This window comes from Nyctibius grandis, chromosome 4 (genome assembly GCF_013368605.1).
Source record: "Nyctibius grandis isolate bNycGra1 chromosome 4, bNycGra1.pri, whole genome shotgun sequence".
Lineage (NCBI taxonomy): Eukaryota > Metazoa > Chordata > Aves > Nyctibiiformes > Nyctibiidae > Nyctibius > Nyctibius grandis.
The window spans coordinates 13728271-13755065 of NC_090661.1; the positions used below are offsets into that span (position 1 = coordinate 13728271).

At 38.2% G+C, this 26795-nt stretch overlaps 2 protein-coding genes across 2 annotated transcripts in view; one reads left to right on the forward strand and one right to left on the reverse strand.

The window, feature by feature from the left end:
• PSMA1 (proteasome 20S subunit alpha 1) overlaps window positions 1–9673 on the reverse strand; it is a 33155-nt gene extending 23482 nt beyond the window's left edge. Inside the window, exon 1 of the mRNA XM_068398436.1 lies at window positions 9472–9673. The gene's annotated coding sequence lies outside the window, so the exon portion shown is untranslated. The remainder of the gene's footprint in view (window positions 1–9471) is intronic.
• A 547-nt stretch (window positions 9674–10220) lies between these two features.
• PDE3B (phosphodiesterase 3B) overlaps window positions 10221–26795 on the forward strand; it is a 98250-nt gene continuing 81675 nt past the window's right edge. Inside the window, exon 1 of the mRNA XM_068397909.1 lies at window positions 10221–11523. Coding sequence (XP_068254010.1) covers window positions 10510–11523 — 1014 coding nt within the window. The 5' untranslated portion in view covers window positions 10221–10509. The remainder of the gene's footprint in view (window positions 11524–26795) is intronic.

The window sequence follows — 26795 nt, forward strand, 5'->3', positions numbered from 1 at the left end:
CCAAAACTGAAGAACATGAAATCTTGCTTAAATCAAACCTTTAACAATATTACCTGACATCCGATGGTTCACTTTTTAATATAAAAGTGCCTCAGAATTAACAGCAGCAATTTGAATACATGATGTAAGCAACTTCAGTTAAAGTATGTCATTCAGCTTCTTTGGTATTTGGCTAACCCTCTGGTACATAGCTTTTTTTTGTAATTTTTATCTATCAGATAATGAAAGCAATGTGTGTAGTGTTTTAAATCCCAAAGGTTGCATGCATCTAGGAGACCTTCATTTAGGAAACTACTACATTGCACTAAGCCTTACCATAAATAAGTACTAAAAACTGAAGTGGCCAGTAATCATGAACTTTCAAACCATTATCAAGCACACATTGGTACTAAGCACTCATTATTATGAATTATGGAGTCTTTGTAATAAGCAGCAGTCATAGAGAAACAGATTACAAACCAGTAAACTTTACAAATCAGCAAGTAAGTAAACAATAACAAAGGGTAATACAGGCACATGTTCACTTCATTTACTAATTGTACTGTTTGTTCACTATGCTTTTTTCTCTAGCAATATATTGGCATAATATTCACATTTTATAAACTTTCTAATTCTAGTAAAGAAGACATTTTGAATATAGCAATACAAGTAATCAAGTAAACATAGCACTGCAGTTTGTTGTAGATCAGCGCTAGTGAATACTGTATCTGTGAAATTTATTACGCTGTATCTATTCCTCTTGAAAAAATTATTTGAATGCTAAGTAAATAAAAACCCCTGTAACTCAGTTCATGGTCAATGTTATGCTAATAGTTGTAATAAGATACATGTGTTTCATGTAACTTGCGATTCATATAACATTTTTCCAAATGTAATTAAAATTACATCAAGGTCGAACTAGACAGATTTTCAGGTCTCAAAAAGCCCTCAAGATTTTTTTTTCCATGCTTCCATAAACTCTTCATAGTTTAAACAATCACAACAGGAATCATTATGGAACGGTGTAAATGATATTGCAAGTACGTGATAAAAAAGAAATCAGTTAATGATGTAAATTTAAATGTAGTTCTTCACTGATAACGGTGTTTGAGTTTGTTATATTAAACATCAGTCATTGCTACCTAGTTATTACTAATTGAGCACAAGTGCAAAGATATCGTAATGTAAACTTCTGGGTTTCATTAATCAGCTCTGGAAAAAACTATTGCTGTGTCCAGTTCACTCTCTTTCAAGGTCCTTTCCTCTCAGGTGGTTGTTAACTCAAACACAAAAACTCCAAAGCAATGAAAGAACCCTCCTAAAATGTGTTGCTCTTGTTTTTGCAGGTCAATTATTATTTTTTCATTGCAAGAAAGATCCAAAAGGTGCACATGGCTGATTGTTTCTGCATCATTACTTTGTACCCCAGTATGCTGGACACATTTTAGCTATAAATAAGCACATAAAATTTAATCAACTTAATAAACTTGCATTATCTAGATTCAGAATCTGTAAAATTTCCATAGCATACCTCCATTTTTATTTACATAGTCAATTCAGACATGTTAAAAATAGGGGAGAGAGGCTTTTTATGATGGACTAGTCTGCTGCTTGGGTAAACTCCACAGATGTTAGCAGTACTTTCTAAAAGCTCCTATTTAGTCTTACCCATAAAGAATATCACCTGACAAAAATTAACATCTTGGAAATATTTAAATACATTTTCACATCCAACTGTTCTTCCTCCTCTTACTGTAACATCATGCCTAAAGGTAATAACCACTAGTTTTGAGCACAAAAACAGCTGAGTTAAATCATCAAGCCACTTATCTGTTACTTGATCTTGTGAAACTGCTGTCTGCTTTACCTACATTTGTTTGCCTTTGACAACTAAATACAATCCCTCAATGTTTGTAAATAATCATGATGTATCATTATATGGAGGCAGAAGCAGCAAACCCATCAGAGTTACAAAGGCATTTCAAGCGTTTAGTTAGCAGTTTCTGATGTGGCAAATTCAGGGTCTGAGTTGTCTTAAGCCCAAAGCACGCAATGGGTACTGCTTTCAATAAACTGAATGGTGAAAGGGAGCAGGAGCTTCCGCTAAGATGCTGAGCAGGCTCATAAATGACAGCAATTGTACACAGCACTGATTATGAATGCTAAACAGTCCTATTGCATTATATGAGGAAGAAAAGTAACTTTTAGCTAAATAAGTGGACTTAAATAGGAAAGATTACTGAGACAAGTTGTTTGAAATTGGAACTTTCCCTGCATGTCACAACTGCCTGGACAACATAGAAAGCTCAGGTTATGTATGATGAACAACTTGGTCTTAACTAATAAAAATAAAATTAACCTAAGAAATGCTGGTGCTCTGCTTAGGTTTTAGAGGACAGACATAACACACATAAATTTATCATTTTAAAACCAGACGATTTCTGTCTCCTACCACAATTTATTCCTGTCTGTTTTTTTCACTCAGATGAATTCCTTCTGTGGTTAGAATGACAAAATACTTCCATATTAATGAGCTAATTAGCTTAATTGCATAATTTTGCTTTTTTAAATCTCATCTTGAAGAAGATAATAGTTACTAAGTCACAATTACAGGATTCTGTTACATTTCTCCTTCTTTTGTGGGGGGAAAAAAAAAGAAGTTATATTTACATGTTTTGTTATGGAGACTTGCTTACAGAGACATCACTATTATTAGACCATCATTACTTTGAATGCTAAAACCAAATTAATCTCCAAACATTTTAGAAGACAGTGATACATAATAGTTTATTAGAATCTCTGAATGCTTAATATTCCAGATTTTTTTTATTCAAGAAGATATTGTACATATTTCCACATATTTTCTATCAAAGCACTATTATTCAGACATCTGCAGCCCGATACTTCAAGTCAAAGGTTTCAGTTTTATTTAATTACGAACAAAACAAATAATGAATATGTTAATACTATTTTCTTCTAGGTCCAAGCTTCTACAATACTTACCATAAGAAAGCATTACATGAGATGAACTTCTGAATACATCAAGGCCTGTAAGGGTTTCATACAAATAACTGAATGAAGTAATACAGCCAAACAAAATAGTTGAGATTATACTCAAGCATGTGCTGAAACACAGGCCAGACCCTGAAGAGGTATAACTCAGCACAATTTCTTTACTGGGTTGTTTTATGCCTGCTGACAATATAATGTAATTTTAGCAATTTAACAGAATTTAAATGAATGTTAATTAACAAGGACCTGTCTTAATGATTTAGGGTCAATAAAAAGGGTATCTGAAAGACTTGGAAATGAGAGAAGCTGACTGAATGATTCAGCTCACTTTTTTTCCCTTCTCCCTCCCACTGAATGACCTGACTTGGACTTATTTTGATCTTTTTCAGAATACATTTATGCATCTGATGCTCATGTGTTAAGTCAGACTTCTCTAAAAAACCAAACCAGCTCCCTAATTAGATTTAATCTTTAGCACTATTAATGAGCAGAGTCCATAAAATGCCTCCATTTCAATTCAAGACAGAAATTTCAATTAGCAAGTTAAGGACTGAATTGACATCGAAATATTAGTATGTAATCTTAAGTTTAATGCTATTTCACTGAAACTGTAGATTTTATAATAAAACATAATTCAGCATGAAGTAAACTTTTTATAGAGATATGCTATATGTGAAGAAAGTAATCTATTTTGTGGTTTATTATTAATCTTCAGTTTTGCTGATACGATAGGATGACAAATTGTACTCGAATAATCAGCTTTGAAAAAGTGAAATCTGGCAAAAACTTCACATTTGACAACTTCCTGCATTTTTATTGTCAAAAAATTAAACTATCCTGCTATTCTCCAAATAAGCTCATATAAAAAAAATCAGTACCATATATAATTACACAGTTCTCTAATATCCTAAAGCCAAAATTTTCACAGCTGTTTGTTGAACTTGATAGCCCTTTATCTTTATTTTTACTAGGAAATATGCATCCAAATTCATGGTTCCTTGGGGAAAAAAAAAATCAGCCAAAGACATCCTCATTTATTTAAATAGGTCATTCCTGAACAACTTCTCAAATTTTTTTTTTAATTTATATATTATATATTGCATAAAAGTGATGTTTTAAAAAGTTATGTAATTCAATTAAAACTTTCCATAAAGCTAATATTAAGTGTTAGACTACTAATGTTATTTGAAGGAATACGCAGATTATATGTGGCCTGACTACTGAAATCACATCAGCATCAATCGATTCTGCTTGTAAAACATTAAAAATCTTTGTCTATTGACAATTTTGCCTTTAAAGTGAGAGTTAGGGTACGATCAAAATACATTTCAGCTGTAGAGGTGCACACCATTACATGCTTATCTGGAGATGCACACATTGGTCCACTCCAGAAGAGTCCACGTTTGTTCAGATGAGGAGGATGATTGCTTAGATGGAAAAAATATAGTAGTAGAAGCATCTGGATACAGTACCAGAAGCCAGCATGCTGCTGTTTCTTTTCATAAAAACAAAAATGAGGGAACCAGAAAACACTTGAGAGACCAGATAAAGATTTGTGCCCTTCTAGTTTCTAAAGAGTTAGTGTTTAATTAGGTTGATACAATATTTCTGCTACTCACTGTTCCTCAAAGTTTGTGGCTGGTGAGCTACAGCTTGGATCATCGCACTGATATTTTCCTTTGCCAGAAATGGGAAATCTCATCTAACAATGGCATATGATAGTAGCTCCATCTTTCTAGTGCTATCACCCACACTTTTTAAGCTGACAAGCGCTACATCCACTAGAGACATCTTATTGTACAAGGAACAACTTTTTTCCACTACTCCTTTCCAGTTTTCTTTGCCATGTGCCTGTTTTTGACTAATTAAACTAAAAGATGTAATTTGTACTAACTTCTTCTTTTGCTGCCACATGATGAAGATCAAGATGTGACTTACCTTTGAAACTGACTGCTTTGCTTAATGTGGAATGCAACTGGATATTTTTCCCACCCTCAGACATGACAAATACAACACCTTATTGCAAGTATACTGACATCATGCATAGTGAACACACTTGCACAAGAAGCCTCTTTGACCTGTATTTTTTTAATTCCCTTAGTAACTACATCTTGGTATCCTTCAGGTGCTTGTTGCCATTATGTCTGGTTGCCTATGAACCACTGCAGATCTCTCTAGGCCTTTAGCGCTGAAGACATATGAACATCTTTAGCAGTTGATATCATAGCCTGCTTTTAAAGGATAGCACATTACACACAGATAAATATGAGATCATCCAAGCAGCTCTAGTTGCTAACTGCAGCACATGTTCCTAGTTTACCAAACAGAGCAGCTACAGTGTTTGCCACAATACAAACTTAGAAAGATAATACATAATGTTGGTGTTTCTCCAAACATTCATTCAGGTTTGGTTAACACTTCTGATTTCCCTAAGTGAGACACATTTGTATGGGTTTTCTAGAGGTGTAATATTTCCTTTGTTTGTTGTTCGTTTTTTTTTTTTTTTTTCTGCTGACTATGGCTGTAATAATGCCATTTCTTTATTTAGTCAAGCATCTGATGTAAAACTGATAATAAAGTTGAGGTACACACAGACATTTACTGCTTGCATAATCTTAACTGTCTTTATATTAATTTCTCAAACTGTAATATTAAAAAAAATAATGAAAAACATGGTATTCAGACATCAACTTCCTCATGGAGATGAATGAAAGAAAAGCAGCAAATGCAGTAACATTAACTCAAGAGCCCCAACACAAGATATGTCCTCTATTCCCACTTTTTTTTCTTTTTTTACATACACTCTACACTACACCAGTAGTCAGGTAGTAGAATATTGTTCCCTGAACAAGGCATCAATTTACCCATTCTTCAATTATACACAAGAATTTCTACGCAAGTGATCCCAGATTATGATTAGAATGCCAAGCTATTTAAACCATGTAGCTGGTTTAAATTTCTTTTGTTTCCAATTTCAAAGGATACTTTGTTTAAAGAACTTGATTACATCTAAGTCCATTATTAAAAATGAATCTCAAATACAACAGATGCATTTTGGCCAAGATAAAGGTCAGTCCTTGAGAAAGCTATCAACCACATCTGAGACAATTTTGTCACAGAAATACACAAAAAGAACAATCTAGAAAGCACTGATGTGTCTCATAATTTCCTGAAATATTACCCTGTGAAAGTTTCCAAGTCAGGCACCATATTATTAAACCTTCCCCATGTAAAAAGGGCAAGGATTACAGTCAAGGCACAATTACACACAATAATAATTAGATCTAATTATTATTACTTTGATGAATAGAGTATGGAAGGCTTGAAGAGAAACTTTAAAGAGGACTTCCTAGAATTTGATTAAACTTTCTGTGCTGATGCAAGAGAAAGCACAAAATGGTTTTCTGAAATGAAGAGCTGGGTAATTGTGTTCTAAGTTATTCGATGATGCAAAATTTGTCTACATGGTGAAAAACTGATTGGCATCACAGGACTAAACTAGGAAGGAATAACCAAATGTTTGTATTTTATGTGTCTGAAGAACAGGAGACAACAAAGGTACTTAAGAGGTGAAAACCACAGCAATTTTGCACAGTGCTGATCCCTGTGCATACCAAGATTACAGGACACACAATAGCCAGGGCATTGACAAAAAAAAAATAGGGCAGTGCAAACAGAAGAGAATGATTAAAGCTTAGAAATATTCAAGTGGATGGGGTAAGATTTAGCCATGTTCTGAACATGTGGGTCAAAGGAGGGCAACAGGCCAAAGAAGATGCCAAGATTACAGCCTTGAGTAAAGAGAGTCATGGTTATAATCCCTGTTCTTTCTAGTTATTCTGTTTTGGAATGGAGAATAGACAATGTAAACAATAACTTAGTATTTTGAAATATTAGAGCCCAATTTTCAGTTAGAAATTTACCAAATAGCAACTGAAGACATATGTTTGTACATTGAGGCCATAGTATCAATAGCCACAGTTACATAGGAGCATATATTCTATCGTACAGTACCTTAAGAATCAACAAAAATCACTAAACTACCTAGTTTATTAGTGAAACTGGAAGATGACCAAAAAATTACATTACCCTGAAATTAATTTCTTCATTCCAATTTAAATGAAACACTTTATATTTTTCTGTATTTGTTTAAGGAATAGTAAATGAAAAGGTATTTCTTTATTCTAAAAATTACTCTGTCATAAGGAGAAATTTAGTTAATGCTCTTCTAATTTATGATAGATGCTAAACTACTCAAACCAAGTTTTCTTTATACTGCAATTGTTCATTATTAGATTGTAAACTCCTCAAGACAGGGGCCTGGAATATGCTAGGAAGAGTATTATCAGGCAGCAGAGATGCTACTAGAGAACAACTATATTCCCACTACATTTTGGAATGAATCATGTATACATTTCTTCAGGGTGTTTTTGCACAGACATACTGCTGAAATAAAAGTCAATTTATTCATGATAAATGTTCTGAAAACAAATAAATAGTAAGGTGGTGAAGTATGCTGTTGATACTAAGTTACTGAGGGTAGTAAAAATGGAGCTGTCTGAGGGAATCTGCATACAGCCTCACAATCCTGAGTGCATAGGTAGGTGAAATTTAATGTAGATAACCATAGCGCAAACACAGAAAAAAATCCTATCCTTCTCTATAAAACTATCTAGTGGATGTAGATACTAAGAGTCAGAAAATAGATCCTGGGATCTATATAGTTAATGCTATGAAAACAATGTTCAATGTTAGTTCAATGTTCAACAGAACAACATTCAACAATGCTCAGTTTGTCTGCTTTCTCACTTCCCTAACAAAGCATAACAAAATAAATGACAGGAATTATACGGAAAGAACTGGATAATGACATGAAAACCATTATTTTGATTGCTCCTGTATCCTGGATACTGTGTGTAACTCCTGGTGTCCTCATCTCCAAAACCATACAGTAGTGCTCAAAAATTAGGAAAAAAAAGAGATTAATAGTAACGTGAAAAAATCAAATAGACTATAACTCTTCAGCTTGGAAAATACAAGACTGAGGAAAGATATAAAATCATGAGTTGAAGAGAGAAGGTGACTTAGAGAGCAACTGTTCATTGTTTCTACCAAAATGAGAATATCAACTAAGACAGATAAGAAACTTAAAAAAAAGACAAAACCACATTTCACACAGGGCACAGTCAAGTTGCATTGAGCAAGGACCTCTTCCTACAGTACACAAAAGCCTCAATGGACTTAAAAAAAAAAACAACTGGACAAATTTGTGGAATAAAAATCTACTGAGAACTGTTAAAAATAAGACACCACTTCTGATTCGGAAAGTGCTAAAGCCACAGATGGTTGCATTCAGGGTATTAAGGGATCATATAATGTGCTATCTCTGTACTCTTCCTTATGCACTCTCTAGTGTCCACTGCTACAGACATATATACTCAACTATGACATTTTAATGAAGACTACACTATCTAATTATTTCTGGAATGCATTTATTTATAGCTGAATTCAAGGGAATCAAAAAATAAGGATATGCATAATAGCAAGATGTATCTCTGCCTTGAAAAGATTTACATATACACTTGTTTGTGTTCCAGTTGATATCACTAACACACGAACAGAAGTAAATGTAAGAATATAATTCCCAAAGGAAGTTCACATTTTCTCCTTTGAAAACTTTTTAGCGGGGATTCTGTACTATGATATTGGCACCAAGTGTACCAAGTCAGGGCAGAATTTTTCTTTTTGGGAAAGTGTATGAGTATTTCTAACAGAGGAAGGTGTACAACGGTATTAAAGTTCCATCAATTTGATCTGGCTTTTGAAAAACAAATCATTACTTATTTCCATCTTCTTATGTATAGAAGTTACTTTGTTTGTCATTGCATATTGTATTTTCTGTCAGCAATCATGCTGGATGATTTCTGCATATAGTCAACTTTTAGGCCCGTATCCTGCAGCAGCACTTCCTGCTACAACACAGCTTCCCCAAAGCAACTGCTACTCGACTGCTATTCAAATCTAGCAAATCACATGCAATGGCACCAAGTGATTTCAAGAATTCCTTGTTTCAATAAGCAAGCAAAAGTGCAATCACCGACTTACCTGATCTGATTTCCAAACCAATTTAAGTAAAGCAGTACAATATTATGTGGAAACATGTCTCAAAGAACATTTAAGTAACGCAGTAAAGATGCAAAGTTATAATCATAATTTCGAAAGTGCTAAGCAGTTACCCTTCCAGAAACAAACAAACAGGATGAAGGAGCAAAGGCATTACTCAAAATCCCATTAGCTGCCTATTTTCACTTACAGCAGTCTAAACACTCTTAACAGCCTGGTCCAGAATGATTATTTTGATCCATTCCAAAGGGATTAGCTGTGCAAATAACCAAACTCGGTCGAGCACCGCGGTTTAACCTGTAACTTGGTTAACAAAGATGACAAAAAGTGTAGAAAATGACTCTAATCCATACTTACTTTTCAGGTGCTAAAAAGAATAGAGGGGATGGTCGGTCCTTAAAGGGAAAATACTTCAACACTTTGTGTGCTTTAAAGCCTTCTACTAGCAACTTTACGGTGGTATCTCAAAACAAAAAGATAAGATAAAAAAGAAAGTTAAAACCCGCTCAGCGTTCTGTCCCTAAATCGCTTGACCAGACGTCCCCTCCTGTAGCTGCGGCGCGGTGCCGAGGGCGGTGCGCGGCCGCCCGCGCTCGCAGGGGCCCGGCCCGAGGGGCGGCCCGGTCCGGTCCAGCCCAGTCCGCTCCCCACACGCTCCCCCGTGGTGGCGGCTGACTGTCGCGCGGGATATATATATATATATATTTTTTTTTTTTTAAAGAGCTGTTTAATACACACGGAAAACGCGGTTCCCTGGCGCCCGGACGCCGCGGGATTCCTCCGCTGGCTGCGGCGGGAGCCGCTCCGGGCGCAGCCGGGACGCCGGGGCCCCGCCTGTCACCTCAGGGCAGGCGGCCGCCGGGCACGGGGCGCCCCTCAGGGCGGCGGGAAGGAGCCGGCGGCTCGCGCCGGGCGTGGAGCGCGAGCGCGCCTCCGCCCCCCGCCCCCGCTCCCGCGCGGCCGTTAGCGCGTGGCAGTTAGCGCGCAACCACTCCCGGGGCGCGTGCCGCCGCAGGGTCTCCCGCGCGCGCCGTGTGCAGCGGCGTGAGGGAAGGCGCGCGGGCGGGCGGGCCGCCGGGCGGGGGCTGTTCCGCGCCTCCCTCCCCCGCCGGGGCTTCGCCGGCGGCCGCTGCTGCCGGCGAGCGCTGGGAGGCGACAGCGAGTCCCCGCCGCTGGATCCGTTCGGGGAAAGCGAACGAGCGAGCGAGACTTTTACCCTTTCTCCCTTTTCCCCGTCTTTACCCACTATGCTGCGGACGCCGCTGCCCGCGGAGGAGAAGCGGCGGCTCAGCCCGGCGCCTTTCTCCTGAGGAGATGAGGGAGGCGCGGCCGGGCCGGAGCTAGCGCGACCCGCGCTTCTCGCCCGTCCTCCCCCCTCCCGCGTCCCCGACCACCATGAGGGAAGACAGAGAAGCCGCGGCCGCCTTCCACCACGGACCCAGCAAACCCCCGAAGCACTGCCAGCAGCCGGACGGCGGCGGGGCGGCCGCCCCCCTGGCGCTCCCCGGCGGCAGCAGCCCGGAGAGCCTACGGAACGGCTACGTGAAGAGCTGCGCGACCCCCTTGAGGCAGGACCCCCCGAAGAGCTTCCTCTCTCTGCTGCTGTTCCCTACCGCCGCCTCCTCCTCCTCCCGGGCTCTGCTCAGCCTGGGCGCCCTGGCCGGCGTTGTCCTCTCGCTCCTGGCCTTTCCCGGCCGGGGCAGCGCCGGGGGCCAGCAGGACGGGAGCAGCTGGCGGAGCCCCTGGGCGCTGCACGCCTTGCTGTGCCTGTCCCGCTGCCTCAGCCCCCTCTTCAGCATCTCCTGTGCCTTCTTCTTCCTCACCTGCTACCTGACCGGCGGCAGGCGCGGGGAACACGGCGGCGGCACGACCCGCTGGTGGCTGCTGGCGCTTCCCGTGTGCTGCTACTCGGGGGACTTCGTGGCGCTGCAGTGGCTGCTGCCCGCGGAGGGGCACGAAGAGGAGCCCCCGGCCGAGCCGCAGATGGTCCTAGGCAGGCTCCTGACAGTGCTGGCCTCGGTGGCAGCGCTGACCCTGCTGCAGAGCTCCCTGAAGTTGCGCCGGAGGCTCCTCGTCTTGGTCTTCTCCAGCCTGGTGTGGCTGGTGTCGCTCACCGGCCTTCACCCGCTCCCCCCAGCCCTCAGACCGCTGCTGGCCGGCTCGGTCGGGGTGGCAGGCTGCCTCCTGGCACTCTGTGGCGGGGAGCGCGGCATCTTCTCGGCTCAGAGCCGAGGAGCGCACCACCAGCATCATCACCACCCACGGCTCCCCAGCGTGGAGGAAAAAGTGCCTGTGATCAAACCCAGGAGGAGATCAAGCTGCGTATCCTTAGGGGAAACTTCGGCCAGCTACTATGGCAGCTGCAAAATGTTTAGGAGACCCTCGTTACCTTGCATTTCCAGAGAGCAGGTAGGTTTCTCCGAAACTGGAGGGAGAAACTTTCTGAGGAGTGAGCGCCTCTCTCGTTTCCTAACTGCTGTATATGTCTGTGCTGGCTGGCTGCTAACTGTCAAACTCCTGTTAGAGGAGTGGAGGAAAATGTTAGTCCCTTAGCGGGTGTCTCAACTTGGTTCTGCAGAATCGATACAATCCTTTTATGTCTGTATAGAAGCTAAATCATAATAACGTATTTGCTATAGGACCGAAGGTTCGCTCGCTTTTCATACGATCTTAAATATTAAAAAGTAGGGTTTATTGATTAAAACAAACCCCCAAACCAAACATCTTCAGCTATCAGCTACCTTGTTATTTTGATTGTTTCTTTTCCAAAGCCCACCACCTCCTACGCTTCTGGCAGACACTACGAGAGACAGAAACCACAGCTTTCTAGCTGCTCGGCACTTCAGGTTCTTCCCGCTTTCTATCGACAAAATGATTGCCAAGTGCTAAAGAAAAATCAGGTTTTGAGGGATATTGTTTATCGAACGTTGGCGTTGTTTGAGTGGCATCTGTCCTTCTGCCTTGCAGATTACTGTCTCTTGTTTCCCTCTCTCCCTCTCACCCCCTCTTCCTCGCTCCGCATAAGTTAACATTAGGTTTGGGTTGATGGGATTTAAGAAACTACTTTTTACTGAAGAGAGAGCTGTTCAGTAGAGTCTGGAGGGATGCCCGAAACGCTCAGTTTTCTTGAATGGAACTCTGTTGGTTTCTACCTCCCGGAAAACTTTTCAATGAGTGTTGTTTTTTGTAGTGCAAACCCCCGTGTGTGTGGGGGGGGGGTTGTTTATGTTTGGGAACTTGCACGTGAACTGCAGGAACATCGAGTTGTGTTGCCGGTGGAACTGGCCCGAGGCTGCTGCAAGTGGATTATCCGGCCGTGATAGCAGGGAGAATAAGGGAGTGTATTTAATAAACGTACAAGTGGACAGTTTCTGGGAAGTGATTGTTGCTGCAGAATCCCCCATCTACTACTGTTGTGGCTGAAATTCATGGATACTAAATGCAATTTTCTAATTTTGCTTTGACATGTATTCTGTAATGCACTTCTTGTGATTGACTGTGAAAGAGGTCTGAGGAAATACGAGGTGAATCTGAAACGGTGGAGTAGTTTTCGAGCATTTCTCTCCCTGCATTTGCACAGTAGAATAATACAGCGGTAATTTTTTTTGCATAAAAGGTTAAAATGCAAGTGTGCTGTAACAGTCTTCAGAAATAACTCATTCGCTAAGTTTCAAATTATCTAATGCGTACTATGAAAGAAACATTAAAACATTGTACTAACAGTTAAGACATGTAGGGAATGTTGTATGATAATGTACTTTCTCTGTTTCCTTCTGGATACTAAGTGCTCTCTTTTTCTGTCACATTTGTGTGCAGTACAAAAAGCTCAGAAAATGTGATAATATCTCTCATTAACCTTTCTAGATGATAAAAGATAATTGTTCTTATGCAAGTTACTAAATGCTGCTTGATATTCGTCTCAGTTCCTAAAAGCATGCACATATTTCAAGTTAAGGCATTTGCTATTCTTTAAGGAACATCATAAATGTCAACCATAACTAAATACGTAGAATTTATTGGCAGTACTTAAATCATACGTGTTCATAATAAAATGTAACTGTTTGGTAGACTTCCAGAATTTGATATCTTTGTAATCAGTAGAAGTGAACAGAAACAACAAAGAGATCTGAAGTTCTTTATTTTCCTAATAGTCTATTATGCCTACAATAAATATTTGTGCTTTATTGAGCACAGTTTAAATGGGATTCGTAGATATATGTTCTGTGCAGTACTTTATATGTGATTTTATAAGGTTACTGCAGGTTAAATTCTCTGATCTCCTGTCTGACTTGGAGAGAGATCAGACATTGCAGAGCAGATAAAACATCAATTGGGGGTGGGGGGGGAGAAGGAAGGCTATAATGTGTGATTTCATTTGAATAAACACTACGAGGTTTTTATATTGCTTCCTTGAAACAGAAGGAATGTATGCACGTCATGCTTTTCAGAGAGCATTTATTATGTGAATTTTCTTTAAGGACTGATTGCATGTTTTGCAGATCTCTCTAAAATATTACAATGACTCTTTTCCAATATTAATATTTTAAGATAGTGAGTTTGATGAGCATTGTTAGGAAGGTCAGTGGAGTACAAGGAATGTGCTGCAGGTCCACCATGACAGGAATACTTTGAGTGAGAGCTAAGTTGCTATTGTGATTCTATTAGATGTATTTTGTATGATTGTTATGAACCTCTTGTATGCAGAGGTTTGTATGAACCTCTGCAAGCAGGGGCACATAACAGAAAAGGCAGATGTAGATTTTAGTTACTCTTTGAGGAAAATAGGGAATGCTAGTATTGACCTTAAGTTTTCAGTTACTTGTTGCTTTGAAATTATGCCTGACTCTCTGTCTAGTCAAATGCATTAGCAAATTATATAGAGTTGACTGTTTTTTCATTAATAAGCTCAAGCCAACAATTCTGTGTGCATGGAGAGTGTGTGTGGGGGAACGGGTATGTGCAGCCAGTGGTGTGTGCATGCTGGAATCGGCTGGAGCCATCCCTGTTTTCTGGGATAGAAGTGGAAAGAGGCCCTGTGAGCATGATCCTGTAAATGCTTTCTGATTTGAGCCATCCTTATGACAAATATTTAGATTATTGCTTTCTGTGCTTGAACAGGTATGGCAACTATAATGCTAGAAGGTTGATAAAATTAGATTATCTTTATTCTTACCTTTTATATAAGTATCCGTGCTTACTTTATCCACCAAAGTCTACAAAATCGTGCTGTGTGTGGCTTTGCTACAGTACATATGGCTAGCAATGTAGTTTGAGGTGGCAGGAAAGAGTCTTGAATAGATTATATCTTTAAATTTTTGTGTGAGTATACTTAAATGCCATTACCAAAGTATAAAAATACACATAGAAGGAAGCAATATGACTAAAATTAAGGCTAAATATTATGCAAATGCGATGTCTTTTCCGAAGTCTATTATATTAACACTTCTGCTCACAGAAAGTTATATGATTTTAGCAGTAAACAGGCTTTTTGTGTTCTTACTTCAGTGTTCATCTTGGACCTAGAGAGGAATTGCTTATTGGCAGTATGACTGCAGTATTGATTGGTATTACAAATTTTGTGTAGGTGATGTTTTGATTGCATGTATTAATCAGATGCTAATCTGTTAGCTGTACCTACCACTACTGGTATCAGGGTTTATCTTCATTGACTGTTGCATATTTAGCACTTCAGGTTTTTTTTTCCCATGAAAGTCAAATCAGAATTGGGAATCTAAAAGATGCTTGTCAGTATTGCAGATCTTGTAAACGCTCTGTGTCCCGAAAAACATTGTAGTAAACCATTTTTTTTCTTTAACATGATGGTGAACATGTATATGAGAGCAAATAACCTTGTGTGGGAACTCATACATAGGAACTTATCAGAATCCAGAAAGAACATGTGATTTCTAAAATTCATATTTTTCCTTGAGTAAAGAATAGGCCTTCCTGATTAAATATACAGGCTATGTGTCCGAAACAGTCTGCAAACAGAGCTGATCCTTTTCCTAGCTACCTGACTAGATTCAAACAGGTAGGAAGGCTGGGATATTTCAGGGATAAAGACTGCTTTCATGTTGCACTCTGTTAATTACAGGAAGAATTGTCTCATGGTTAGGTTATTGGATTGACTGCCATCTCTCCCCAGTTTCTATTCCAAGCTGTCTTGTACATTTGATGCATTACCTTAGGAAGATCAGGGCTTGATTTCAAGAGTCTAAAATATTTATGTAACTTGAAATTAACACAGTTCCTTATTTGTTTAGCCAATTTATATCTCTGTCTGTTACCTATTTCTGAAACAAATTATACTTTGTCCTTAAGTCCTCAGGGTATAAACTTTCTAGTGCAGAAACTATCTGTTAATAGGTATTTTACAACGTCTTGAAATTGTTAAGTTCAGATACTGTTTGCAACCTAGAGACATGCGAGCTTTTACCTGTTGATTGCAGCCAATAACAAAATGTAACTCTTCTTGCTATGTATTTGACAAACAGACACTCTGCAAACAATAGCTCTTTGAAATTTTAAGTTTTCCTCTAATGATTACAATGACTGTTACCACAAGTGTATCTGCATGTCAAGAGTTGTTTCTGTTGTTAACAGAATCTTCGTATTTCTTGGGTTTTTATTGTTTGTTTATGGGGAAAATCAAGGTAGAAATGTGGATATGTTGAGCTGTGAATGTAATCAGTTTCAATGGGATGCAACTGAGTGTGGGGAATATACAAAGAGAAGGATTACACGGTGAAAGCAAGTATCTTGGAAAACTGTTTTTGGAACCACATTTTGGATGAGTAGGATTGTATTGTTTCTGTCTGGTTCTCTCTGCCCTTGACAAAATGTTTTGCGCTAGATGAAATGTGAAATGAGAAGACTCTTGGTAAGAGTTGCATCCTTTTTTTTTTTTGTTCTCTCTCTCTCGCTCGTTCTCTCTCTCCCTCTCTCGTTCTCTCTCTCTTTTCATCCTGAAGTAAGGAATGACAAAGAATGCTATTAGGGAGACTGAGTGCAGTTAAGAACTCTGTTAGCTAAGTTTATCTTAACTTCATGGCAGTTCATGTTCTGGACAGAAAAAGTAGACTAAAAGTAGAGAAACATGTCTTTAAGTAGTCAGTGTAGCAAAGGGGGTTGACTGTTTCTGCAGGTGTGGTTTCCCAGAAAGAAAATGTAAAAGGAGAAAGGAAAGAGATCAAAGACAACTGCTGTGGAAATGGTGGAGAAATTTGGAGGAAGGTGAACGTGGTGTATTACAGGAGCAACTAGAGTGCCAGTAGGAAAGAAGTGGAGGAAGCTGGGAGGGAAGGTCCCAAGAATTGTATGATTGAATATGTCAAAGGAAACTAACAGGGTAAATTGGATAAAGTACTAATTGTCAGCTTTGACTAGGAAGACATTTTAAACTTATGAAAGAAAATTGTAGAGACAAGGAACAGAAGGTTCCCAGGAGAGTCTCTAGAATGGCAAAGAGGACAGCCTTCACACTGCAGTTCGTGAACAGTATATTCTGTGAGGTTAAATATGAAAGGGAAGAGAATGACAAGGGCTCTGGTACATTCTTCCGAGGAAAAGACTCATCTTTTGACACAATGTATGTGTGTGCATGTATATGCCTGACAGTACCATCCTAATAGTTGAACTTGACCAACTGAACTGATTGAATGCTATGGCCTTACAAGTTTCAAAGATACCAAATTCCAGCAAGTTTTATAAAAAAAGGTGAGTGGGAAGTGAAGAGACCCTATGGAATATGCCCCGACACATGGCAAGTCTGCAGTGTGAGCTGAACTCCAAGAATCCATGTGAGAGTGTCTCTCATGTCATGAGTGAATACCAGAACTGGGGGTGGGGAGGAGTTCTGTTAAAGCTTGGGCCTTATTTGACATTTAATAGGAAATTTAGATTTTTAAAAAAGCTTTTTTCCTCCTTTTTTGGTTTTCTGATACCTAAAAATGAAAACTTAATGCAGGTTTACCATCATTCAAACAAATCACTGAACAAAACTAACTGTAACTATCACGTCTGGTGTTCAGAAACTAGTTGCTGAAGATGGGAAAGAGTAAATCTTGTACTTTTGTGCAGATATAAGGATTACAGGCAGGAAAACTGGGAGATGTAGTCTCTTCTATTGTTGATGGAAAAACTTGTGGAGGAAAACATGAGAAATTTCTGCCTGCCAGATGAGAAGGGAGGGCAGACCATGGGAGGCTACAGCCGTAGAATATTTTGTTGGAATCTCACCCATTTTTCCAGGATAAAACTATGTGGAGAGAGAGCTGAAATAGTTTAAGATGAGAGTAAAGGGAAGTGAAAGGAAACGTTGAATTTCAACATTATTTTTTCCGTGAGTGAAAACAATGCTTGGCGAGATAGAATGACACAACAGAATAAATTTTAATGGAAAAAAATAGTGGGAATTTTCTGCAACTCAATAGCAAGAATGAAAATCTAAGGTAAAAGTGAGGGCTTGGATTGGTCAGGGCAGGCGGTATATGTAATATGTGAATGAGTGTTAGTGATGCATAGAAAGGATCAATGACTTTAAGGATCCAGTGGAAGTAAAAGTGTACTAGAGCCTTCCAAACAGACAGGAACCATGGATGCTAATAAATTAGAGTTCACAGGGTAACAAGTAAACTCACAGATGATGGTATTTGTGACAGAAACAGATTGGTATGAATTAGCAATATAGGTATGTTTGTTTAGATATATCCATGCTGGTAATAGTAATTGATAAATATACGTGGGGTTTAAATTGGGGTGAGTACTTTCAGTATGTCCAAAACAGCCAGTGCTGCTCCCCGACTCCAGAGGAACTGTACCACTGTTTGTTGGTACTGTTAGATACAGCAAGCCTGTGTCACACCTGCCTGCTTTTATCTGTTGTCAGTACGGATTTATCAGGAAAGTTCATAATGTAGATTAAACTCTTCTGAAAATGTGTGAAACTTAAGGTTTGCAGAGGGAAGTTTTATCAGTTTTATTGAAATAACATCTTAACTATGACTCCCTGCATAGGCACTATGATACTAGAGTGTCTCTTTTAACCTTCATTATTGGTCATGTTACATTTTCTTTTTGATTAGATTAAACCCTTGTAGCAGGATGGAAGCTAAACTAAAGGCTACAAAAGGCAGTCTTATACTAGGCTCACTGTCTGCTTCTTTAGCATGATTTTTGTTCCAATGTGAACTAAAATTAAAGGCCTGTATTTAAATTTAGGGTCTTTTTATTTTTCTTAGAGTCAGTTTAATATTACAGATTCAATCATAATTTATTTTCTGTGTCTTTTTAATTTTTTTTTTCTCCTAAGCACTGTTGTGTGATACCTGTTTGCCACTTCAGGAATATAGTTTTTTTTTTTCCTTCTGTCTGGTAGATTCTCTTAAAAGAATTCCAAGTTTCTGGGTACTTTAAGTTACTAATATAGGATAAGAAGTACAGGGTTTTTTAAGAAAGGTATCAGTGAATTTTTCTAGTACTTTTGGCTTTCCAGAACAGTTTCTATCCTTTCACACAAATTGCTGATACACCTACTGTTTTTCAACATTTGATGACTGATAAACACTAGTGCTCCAATATCTCATGGTCTTCTGTGTGAGAGATGTATGGTGGCCAAGTAACCTTACAGTGTGTATGCTTTACAGAAGTGGATGGCCTCTTAGTTGGGCTTGTAACTTTGGAAGGGATAGATATGAACTGACTTTTTGTGAGCTTTCTCTGCGGCAGGGATTGATGTTTGTATTTAGAGGACATCATTAGTAGTTAGTAAAATCCAATGTCGTGCATGTAGTTTAATGATGCTAACTTCAAAAAGAAAGGAATGTATTTGGGAAAAGTCTTAAGTGATTTTTGTCTTGATTAATGTGCACACTAGCCTTCATTTAATTTGGTTTGCCACCTAGACAGTGTAATGTGTAAATGCACTCACAGGCTTTTTGGTACCCACTCTTGCAATTCCATAGTATCCTACATGTTCTCTCTCCCTTAGAATTATCCTCATTACATAGTATGAAATTAAATTTCAGTTAATTTAAACTGCATTTTTGTAGATACAAGCAGTTATGGTCTTATGTATGGGTAGTAGGGGAGGAAAGTTTGTGTTGAAACCTGAACGTGTGATTAGCAGACTGAAAAAGTTTAGATCCTGCTGTGCCAGTGAAATGCCATGTGCTCTGGCAGTGCCCTGAAGGAACTGGCTCAGACTGGAAGAAGTAAAGGCACACTAGCACAGATTTCCTCTTGACTTGCTGGATCTGGGAGAAGCAAGCGTTATTTTGCTCAGGGAAAGACGAATGTTGATCTGGGTTATACTGTTTCCATTGAGATTGTCCGTACAAAAGTGCACTGAAACAGAGATGTACCTGCTGTGTATTGCTGCTTGTAGGCTGGGGTAAATAAAGACAAACATTAATGATGACAGGGGCTTGGTTCTTCCTAACGTTTTACTATAGGATAGAGCAGTATATTTCATATCTTAACTATAAAACACAAACAAGCTTGTGTTGTGCACCCTGTATGTGTCCTCTTTCTGTCCTTGTTTCAACTAGCTGTATATTTGGGGATCACTGAAGCATGTTTACAAAGCAAATTTCAAATGAAACTTACAATGAGAGAATTTCAATTGATTATGCACACAGATGGTTAACTAGGCATCTTCGAGTCTTTTTTTTTTTATTTAATAGTAAAAGGCCAAGGAATGTTACTTAGGATCTTTCCAATGATTAAAGAAATGTGGTATGTCTATCTGAAGTTAAAATGAGTGATTAACATGATGTAAATAACAGCTTTGTGCTGTTATGGCAAAGTGCAGTTGAAAATATTTTTATTACAAGTATTTGTTAACTTATTTTTATGTAGTTATAGAAAAGCATTAATGAGAATCTGTATCTTCTACTTTTTATACTAATTTTTTCCTTCTATTTGGAGTTTCTGGTTGAACAAGTTTGATTAAGAAAGAAGAGTTTGGAACAGCTTTTGTGTTAATGACCCATCTTTTTTGTCATTGCTTTTAATTAATTTATTTTTCATAACTGGCAGCCTGTTCATTAGATGCCAAAGAATTTTTAAAGACGCTTGAAAATAATAGGTTTGTAAGTGATTTTCTATGATGTCAAGATAAAAATAAGAAAACAGGAGTATATGAGCAGAGGCAGATGCTGGCTGTTGCTTTTAAGGGTGGCCTGTGTTTTCAAACCCTCTGAGACAATGACCATCGTATCGGAGACATCTGCAGAATGTTCTGAAGAAGAAAATAGTACTTCAGTCTATGTGTGAAGGATAACAATTTTTTATAAAGAGTAAAAATCAAAACTAGTTAAAAGACCTTAAGCCTCAAACAATCTTGTTAAAGCTAAGTAAAACTCTGTGTTTATGTATGAAATTTGTGAAACCCTTTATTAAGATCACTAAGGATAAAATTTCAGGACAAATTCATTTAGAAGCTGGTGTTATATCTGTAAATGTGTAATTGTGTTATATCTGTAAATGTGTAATTGTGTTATATCTGTAAATGTGTAATTGAAATCTTGTTCAGGAAAGTATCTTACAACTTCAGAAAAGATTCAAGCTGTGTTTCATATAATAAAGAGATGCCATTTCGGGATTAACTGCAAAAATCAATACAGCTTTAATAACGGACCTATAAAGGTATATAGTTAGTCTTACATCATTTTTCTTGTATGAAACTAGTTGCTGTTAAAATCTCATTGCTAAAGATTTGTAAGTCTTCTATACTTGCCTTAACACTTATTCTAGTAGGAAGGTCCCTAGAGCACTGAAGTGTTCAAGTGGAAAAGAACATGTGTTTTACAGCATTTAAGATTATAGTCCCTACTTGTTTAAAAACTCACAGGTTTTAATGTAATTTATAACTTTCGCTCTCTAGTAGCAAGTGTTAACAATCTCAAATGAATACATTCTTAATGCTACGTTCGTTTCACCTGTCTGGTGATGGACAGGATTGGTGTGCCTTTAGAAGGGACATCTTTATTTTTAATTATTTGGGCCTTGAAAGCACAAGAAAAATAATTTCCCAGGAGATTAATGTCCAATAGTAAATTGCTTGCTTCCTTGCTTGTCTTGTCTTTTTTGAAACGTCATTTTTCTTTCTCTTTCCCTGTCCTTATATGTTCTTAATTTTACAATAATCTTAACACCTCTTCCTACCAGTGTAGGTCTTGTACATGTTACAAGATCAGTAACTTAATTTGGTCCAGAATTGCAAGTCTATTTCAGGAAAGACATAAAAATGTTCTGACTGAAAACATTTTATTTTTTGAGAAACCTAGCAATCAAATTATAGTTTAAAAAAAAATGTGCAGAACATTTGGTAACATACAATTTATAAAATAGAAGATTCAAATATTTCTTTGCATTTACAGCATAAAATGTTTCTAGAATCCCTTGCTTCAGTCCATTATTGAAAAATTATACGTAAGTAGACTGCATTTGAAAAGGCGCATACATTTGTTTTTGACGTACTCATACAGACCTTATCGTTTACCTTGATGCTATACAATATTTTAAAGTTTGTTCTTTTAGTTCTGCAAGTTAAATGCAGGGTGCTTTCTCACCTGCTTCATTCTCCGTAAGCATAACTGCAAATTTATTTGTAAGATCTGAGTTCTTAATATGTAGGCTTTTGTAGTTAGGAACTTATTGTTTGCTGCCCAAAGAGAATCTGCATGTTTTCGGTAGGTTCAAAGCTGAAAAGAGTCCTCTGTTTGTTTATTTCCTGAATAGAGGGGACAAAGGTTTTCTAGGTGGTGGTTTGTTTTTTTTCCAGAAGACTAAACCTTTAGCGATCTTGTTTATGTTTTGCCTAACTCTTTCCTATTGTAAGCAAGTGAGGAGGGAGAAGTAGGAGTAGTATTGGCTCAAGTGCTGTAGCTGTAGCAAGAGTAGCTGTTTGGCTAATGAAAATAGGGAATGAACCATGCCTCAAAAAATAAATACTGAACATCTTACTCCCTTCACTTCTCCTCCATTCAAAACAGAGGGAAGGAATTAGAGGATTTGTATTTGTCAGTGTACCTTCCTGCAGTGTTTGAGAGCTGTGCGAAAGCTTTGCCTGATCTTTATAGTGAAGTTCATATATGAATTTACCTGAGGTATTATTTCATCCTGATTACAGCTTGGGTTGTAACAGGGTCAGTAGGAGCAGAGAAATATTTTCTGTCCTGATGTCTTGAGCTTTATTTGCCTTCACAGGGCAAGCAAATTTAAGTGGAGTTTTGAAGAACTTTTTTTTTTTTTTAAGAAAATTTTGAACTTTATTTCCAATTTCTGAGTAATACTTTGGCTCAGCATGTCTGTTAGATTCCCAGCTGTGTCCCAGGTCTGTCTGTTTCTTCCCATCAGCTCTGCTTCACTTTTTGAGATGTTCTGCAGTGGTACTCCTGCAGATTTCAGGAAGAGGGGTAAGCCAAGAAAAGCCAGAGTCGGAAAGAACAGTGAGTTCCCTACGTCTGTCTTGTCATAAGCGTCATTTGGGAGGTTATCTAGCTTGGTGGACAGAGCTATATTTTTCTTCTCGTGTCTCAGAGTATAGCAGGAGACAGAGCTGGAGAAAAACTGTGTCTTGTGATGGTGGATTCCGTAGTTGGTGGATTGTTATAAGGCAGATAACAATTCTGAGTATTGCAAAAGTACTAAATCATTAGTATTTGGGTAGACTTCCAAGCCTTATAGAGGCGAACCTTCTATGCAAAATGGTCTTGTTAACGATTTCAGTTATGTAATTGATACATAAGTCATTTGCTGCCTATGTTTATATTTAGATATAAGTATTTTTTAGTGCCCTCTGACAGAACTTGTATGTTGATGTTCCTCCATTTGGTTCTAATCCAGGCATCTAAAAACTCATTTTATCAAAGGTGTTTTCAGCAACCATTTTATGTTTTACTTTTGGAGAACCTGTATGAACCTTGAATCCCATAACCTAAAGCCATCATGTGGCTCATTATTTTTCTCAGGGTTCCCTGATCCATTATTGAATAGGGTTGGGGTGGGAATCTTTTGTATTCCAGCATAATGCTGCAACAATAGACTGTGCTGGTTTGCTTCCCTCTCCTACAGGGATATTCAGGTTCTTCAACATGCCTTGTGTCATCACAGGTTTTCTGCTTATCATTGCCTCTTCATCCCTGAAACTTCTTGATCTCTTTCTGGAATTACCATAATCACATACTAGACTACTTCCTTTATTTTTTTCTGAGCTGGCTTTCCTTTCAATTGAGGAAAATTGTCTGTTGGTGAAGAAAATATTTATTGCTTTTTTCTTCTGCCTTCCTACCTACTATGTGGGTAGTGCAACATCAGACCAAAGAAGAGGAATGCAGGTGGATGGGAAGAAGCTAAGAAGTGATGCGGAGGAAAACTATAATAATAGAGTAGAAAAGCCTGCTGACGGAAACATCTGCATTTAGTGAAAATCATCACCGAGATGCTAACAAGTAGACAGTTGCTAACTAAGCCAGAGCATTGATCATATCGTGTAAACATGGTAACCCTTTTTTGATTCTTATTTTCTGGATAACTATAGTTGCCAGTGCATACCTGCGTACTGTTCTGTGGGGTTTTATGCCAGGCCCCTCGTTTGTCTGTACCCCTCGGCTTTTTGGCCTAACACTTCATATTTTGTTTTCTGGAATATGGGTAAGTTACGATACTAGATTTGAGCAAGAAGGCCTCCCACGAAACTGGAGAATCCATATTGTATTTGAAAGAATGAGACTTCCAATGACTGAAAACTCAGGACTGTTTTAGATCTCCTTTTAGAGCAGTTCTAACCTGGCCTCCTGAGTGAGTAAGCTTTTGTGGAAGAAATAGTGAAAAGTCCCTAACATGGCCTCCTCCCTGCACCTTCACATTTTCAATACCTAGTTCTCTTTAGTGATCAGGAAGCTGCTATGACAGGTTGTTCTGGCTGGCTGTCATCTGTCGATTTCAGAATGCTTTAGGGGGTTTCCCGCTTCAGATTGCACTGGGTAGATCAGTCAGTGAAGGTGGGAGACTTTTTTTTCAGGAGTAAATTTCATGTGCATTTTGTCTTGGTGAAGCATTGCCCAGAATTTTTAACCAAAAAATACTGCCTTTTTGCTTTCTTTGTGCCCCACAACTATTTCGTGGCACAGACAAACAGTTATGTTTTACACCGGATAAGCACAGCTGTCAGCACATAAAAGCTCTGTGCTGGAAATAGTTTGTTTCGTGTTTATTCATGTCCTGAAATGACCAAATTCACATTTAAAAATAAACGCTAAAATTATCCAATTTTTTTTGTGCAATATATTGTCAGAAAGGCCAATATTTGCTTTTTTATCAATGTTTGATTATTTTTTTTATTTTGCTCTAGAATCCACAGTTCCCCTGAAAGATAGCTCACTGATGAGATCCATGCTCTCTACATTTTTTTTTTTAGATTAAAATGTGATTTTTGTTTTCCTTGGTGTATACAGAAACCGTTTTGTGATACATTTTTAAAACATGCTTCCTACTTATAGATGAATATATCTATTTGAAGCGAATGAGAAGTAGTTTGATAGATCCTTTTGATGTTTGTATCTAATTTATTTTGGGTATAGTATAAAATCTGGAAAATTCTGGAACTATAAAGTTAAAATCAGAGATAAAGATAATTCAATATTTCATGTAAAATCTGCAGGTGTATTTTTTTTTTAACTTAATTTGTGGCAGAAACTTTCAGTAGCGTGAATGCAAATTAAAATATGTCTGTTACGTATTTTTTTATTTTAGATGATGTTTTCTTTCTTATGTTTTCCTTCTCAGTTACAAAGAAAATGCAGTGTAGACAACTCTGCAAAGACGTGAGAAAATTAAAAATGCATGCACAAAACATTGCTGTAAAAGTTAGTGTATAAGTACGATAGGTTGACTGTAAAGATGTTAGTCAAGGGTTAAGCTCAGTATGTTTTGCTGGCTGCTGAGTGAAACAGGATGCAGTGACTACATTGTCAGACTGCTGGTGTGAGTGCAAACAGATGAGGAAATGCTGGATCAGGCACTTCAGCAACTTGGGCTGTTACCGAGGAAACCGCTTGCGTCATACTTGCCAGCAATTAGCTTACAGTTCTTTTATTTTTGATAGTGTTGCAAGCTGAACTCGACTGTTACAAAGGAAAAGACTGGCTTCATCTCAAACTGTTCAGTTGTGACTGCGGCTATGGCGCTCATGAAAATTCACAAAGCGCTAGTTCGGATAAATTGAAAAATTATATAAACTCTCCAGTCTACTTCTCCAAAGAACATTGTAGTTGTGCTTGATTCTGAAAGAGGTACAATTGAATTTTTGTGATCTGTATGAAAATGATCTTCTCTAGTTACGAAAATTAAGGACCATGCAAGTTTCACCAGTGTTTCAGATATCAGCACCTTTTCTTGCAATTATACTGAAGTATTCTTGTGTGTAACATATTAAAAGATTGTTTTTTAAATTGTTACCTGAGGTTTAACCTCTAAAGCAAGGAATTATTTTTCTAAATATTTTTTTCTGTGTTGATTAAAATTCAGTAACTTCCAGTGGTTACCTAGCCAGTAATATAAACTAGTTAGTGTTGAAAGCAGTGTGTGTTTTATCTCAGAAAATCATCATGTCTTCTGCATTTCATTTAAAAACTGTAAACAAATTCACAGTAACTGATTTAATATTGATGCATGTTGTTAGTATGGGTATTGCTTTATGGCTAGCTATGGCTAGTTATTTCTCTTAGGGAGAAATCATGCAGTGACCAACAGGTTAAACCAAGAATGTTTGTGTTTTACTTTTTTTGGGGGGGTGGGAGGGAGGGGGTGTTACACAGGCAAACACATAAATAAACTTAAACAAACGAGTATTATAGTACGTAGTTAAAGGCTTAATTTAAAATGTCAAGGTTAATACAGAATATACTTGTGTTCCTTTGTTTGTGTGAAGTTTGAAAAGTTAATATGTTCTAAATGTTTGAATACTAGGATTTTCAAATTATTGTGGAAGAATTCTTCCATATAAAACCCCTGTGTTTTCTTCCTTGTTAAAAAAATAACTTTGACAGATCATCAGTTAGAGCTGTGTTAGTATCCAAAGTCTATACACAAAGCTCTTGGGGAGTAAAAAACAACTAACCAAACCTCCCCAACACCCCAACCAAAAAACCCCACCCAACAAAAAAAACCACCCCACAACTCCAAACCCAATTCCCCTGCCCCAAACCCATGAATACAAAGCTTAAAAAAACTGAGTATCTCTGTTTCTATACATTTATGGTAGATTAACTTGCCTGTAAGAGTCAAGCAGCTAATTTTTGGGGCATTTTTCACACTGTAGGCCACTGTCATCTATTGTTAGCCATATGGTCACTGGAGTTGCATTCCAAACGGTGATCACTGTCTACCTGGCCTGGGATCTTCGTATGGGATTGTCTTCAATTTTATTTTATTAAAAAAAAAAAAAATTCTGTGTGGGTGGAGGTGGCTAACACACTGGGATGCCGTTCTAAAGGAAGAGCAACTGCTTCTGCTGCTGTTCAAGATTGTTTGACTGACTTATCCAATCTCACTAACACATGTCGTTGCACGTGGCCACTGCTTGGTATGTGCTGTGTTTGGTATGTATTTATATTAGCTCTATTGCAAGTTATGAAGTTTTATTGAAATCAGTGAGTATTGGGATTTAAATCTAGATG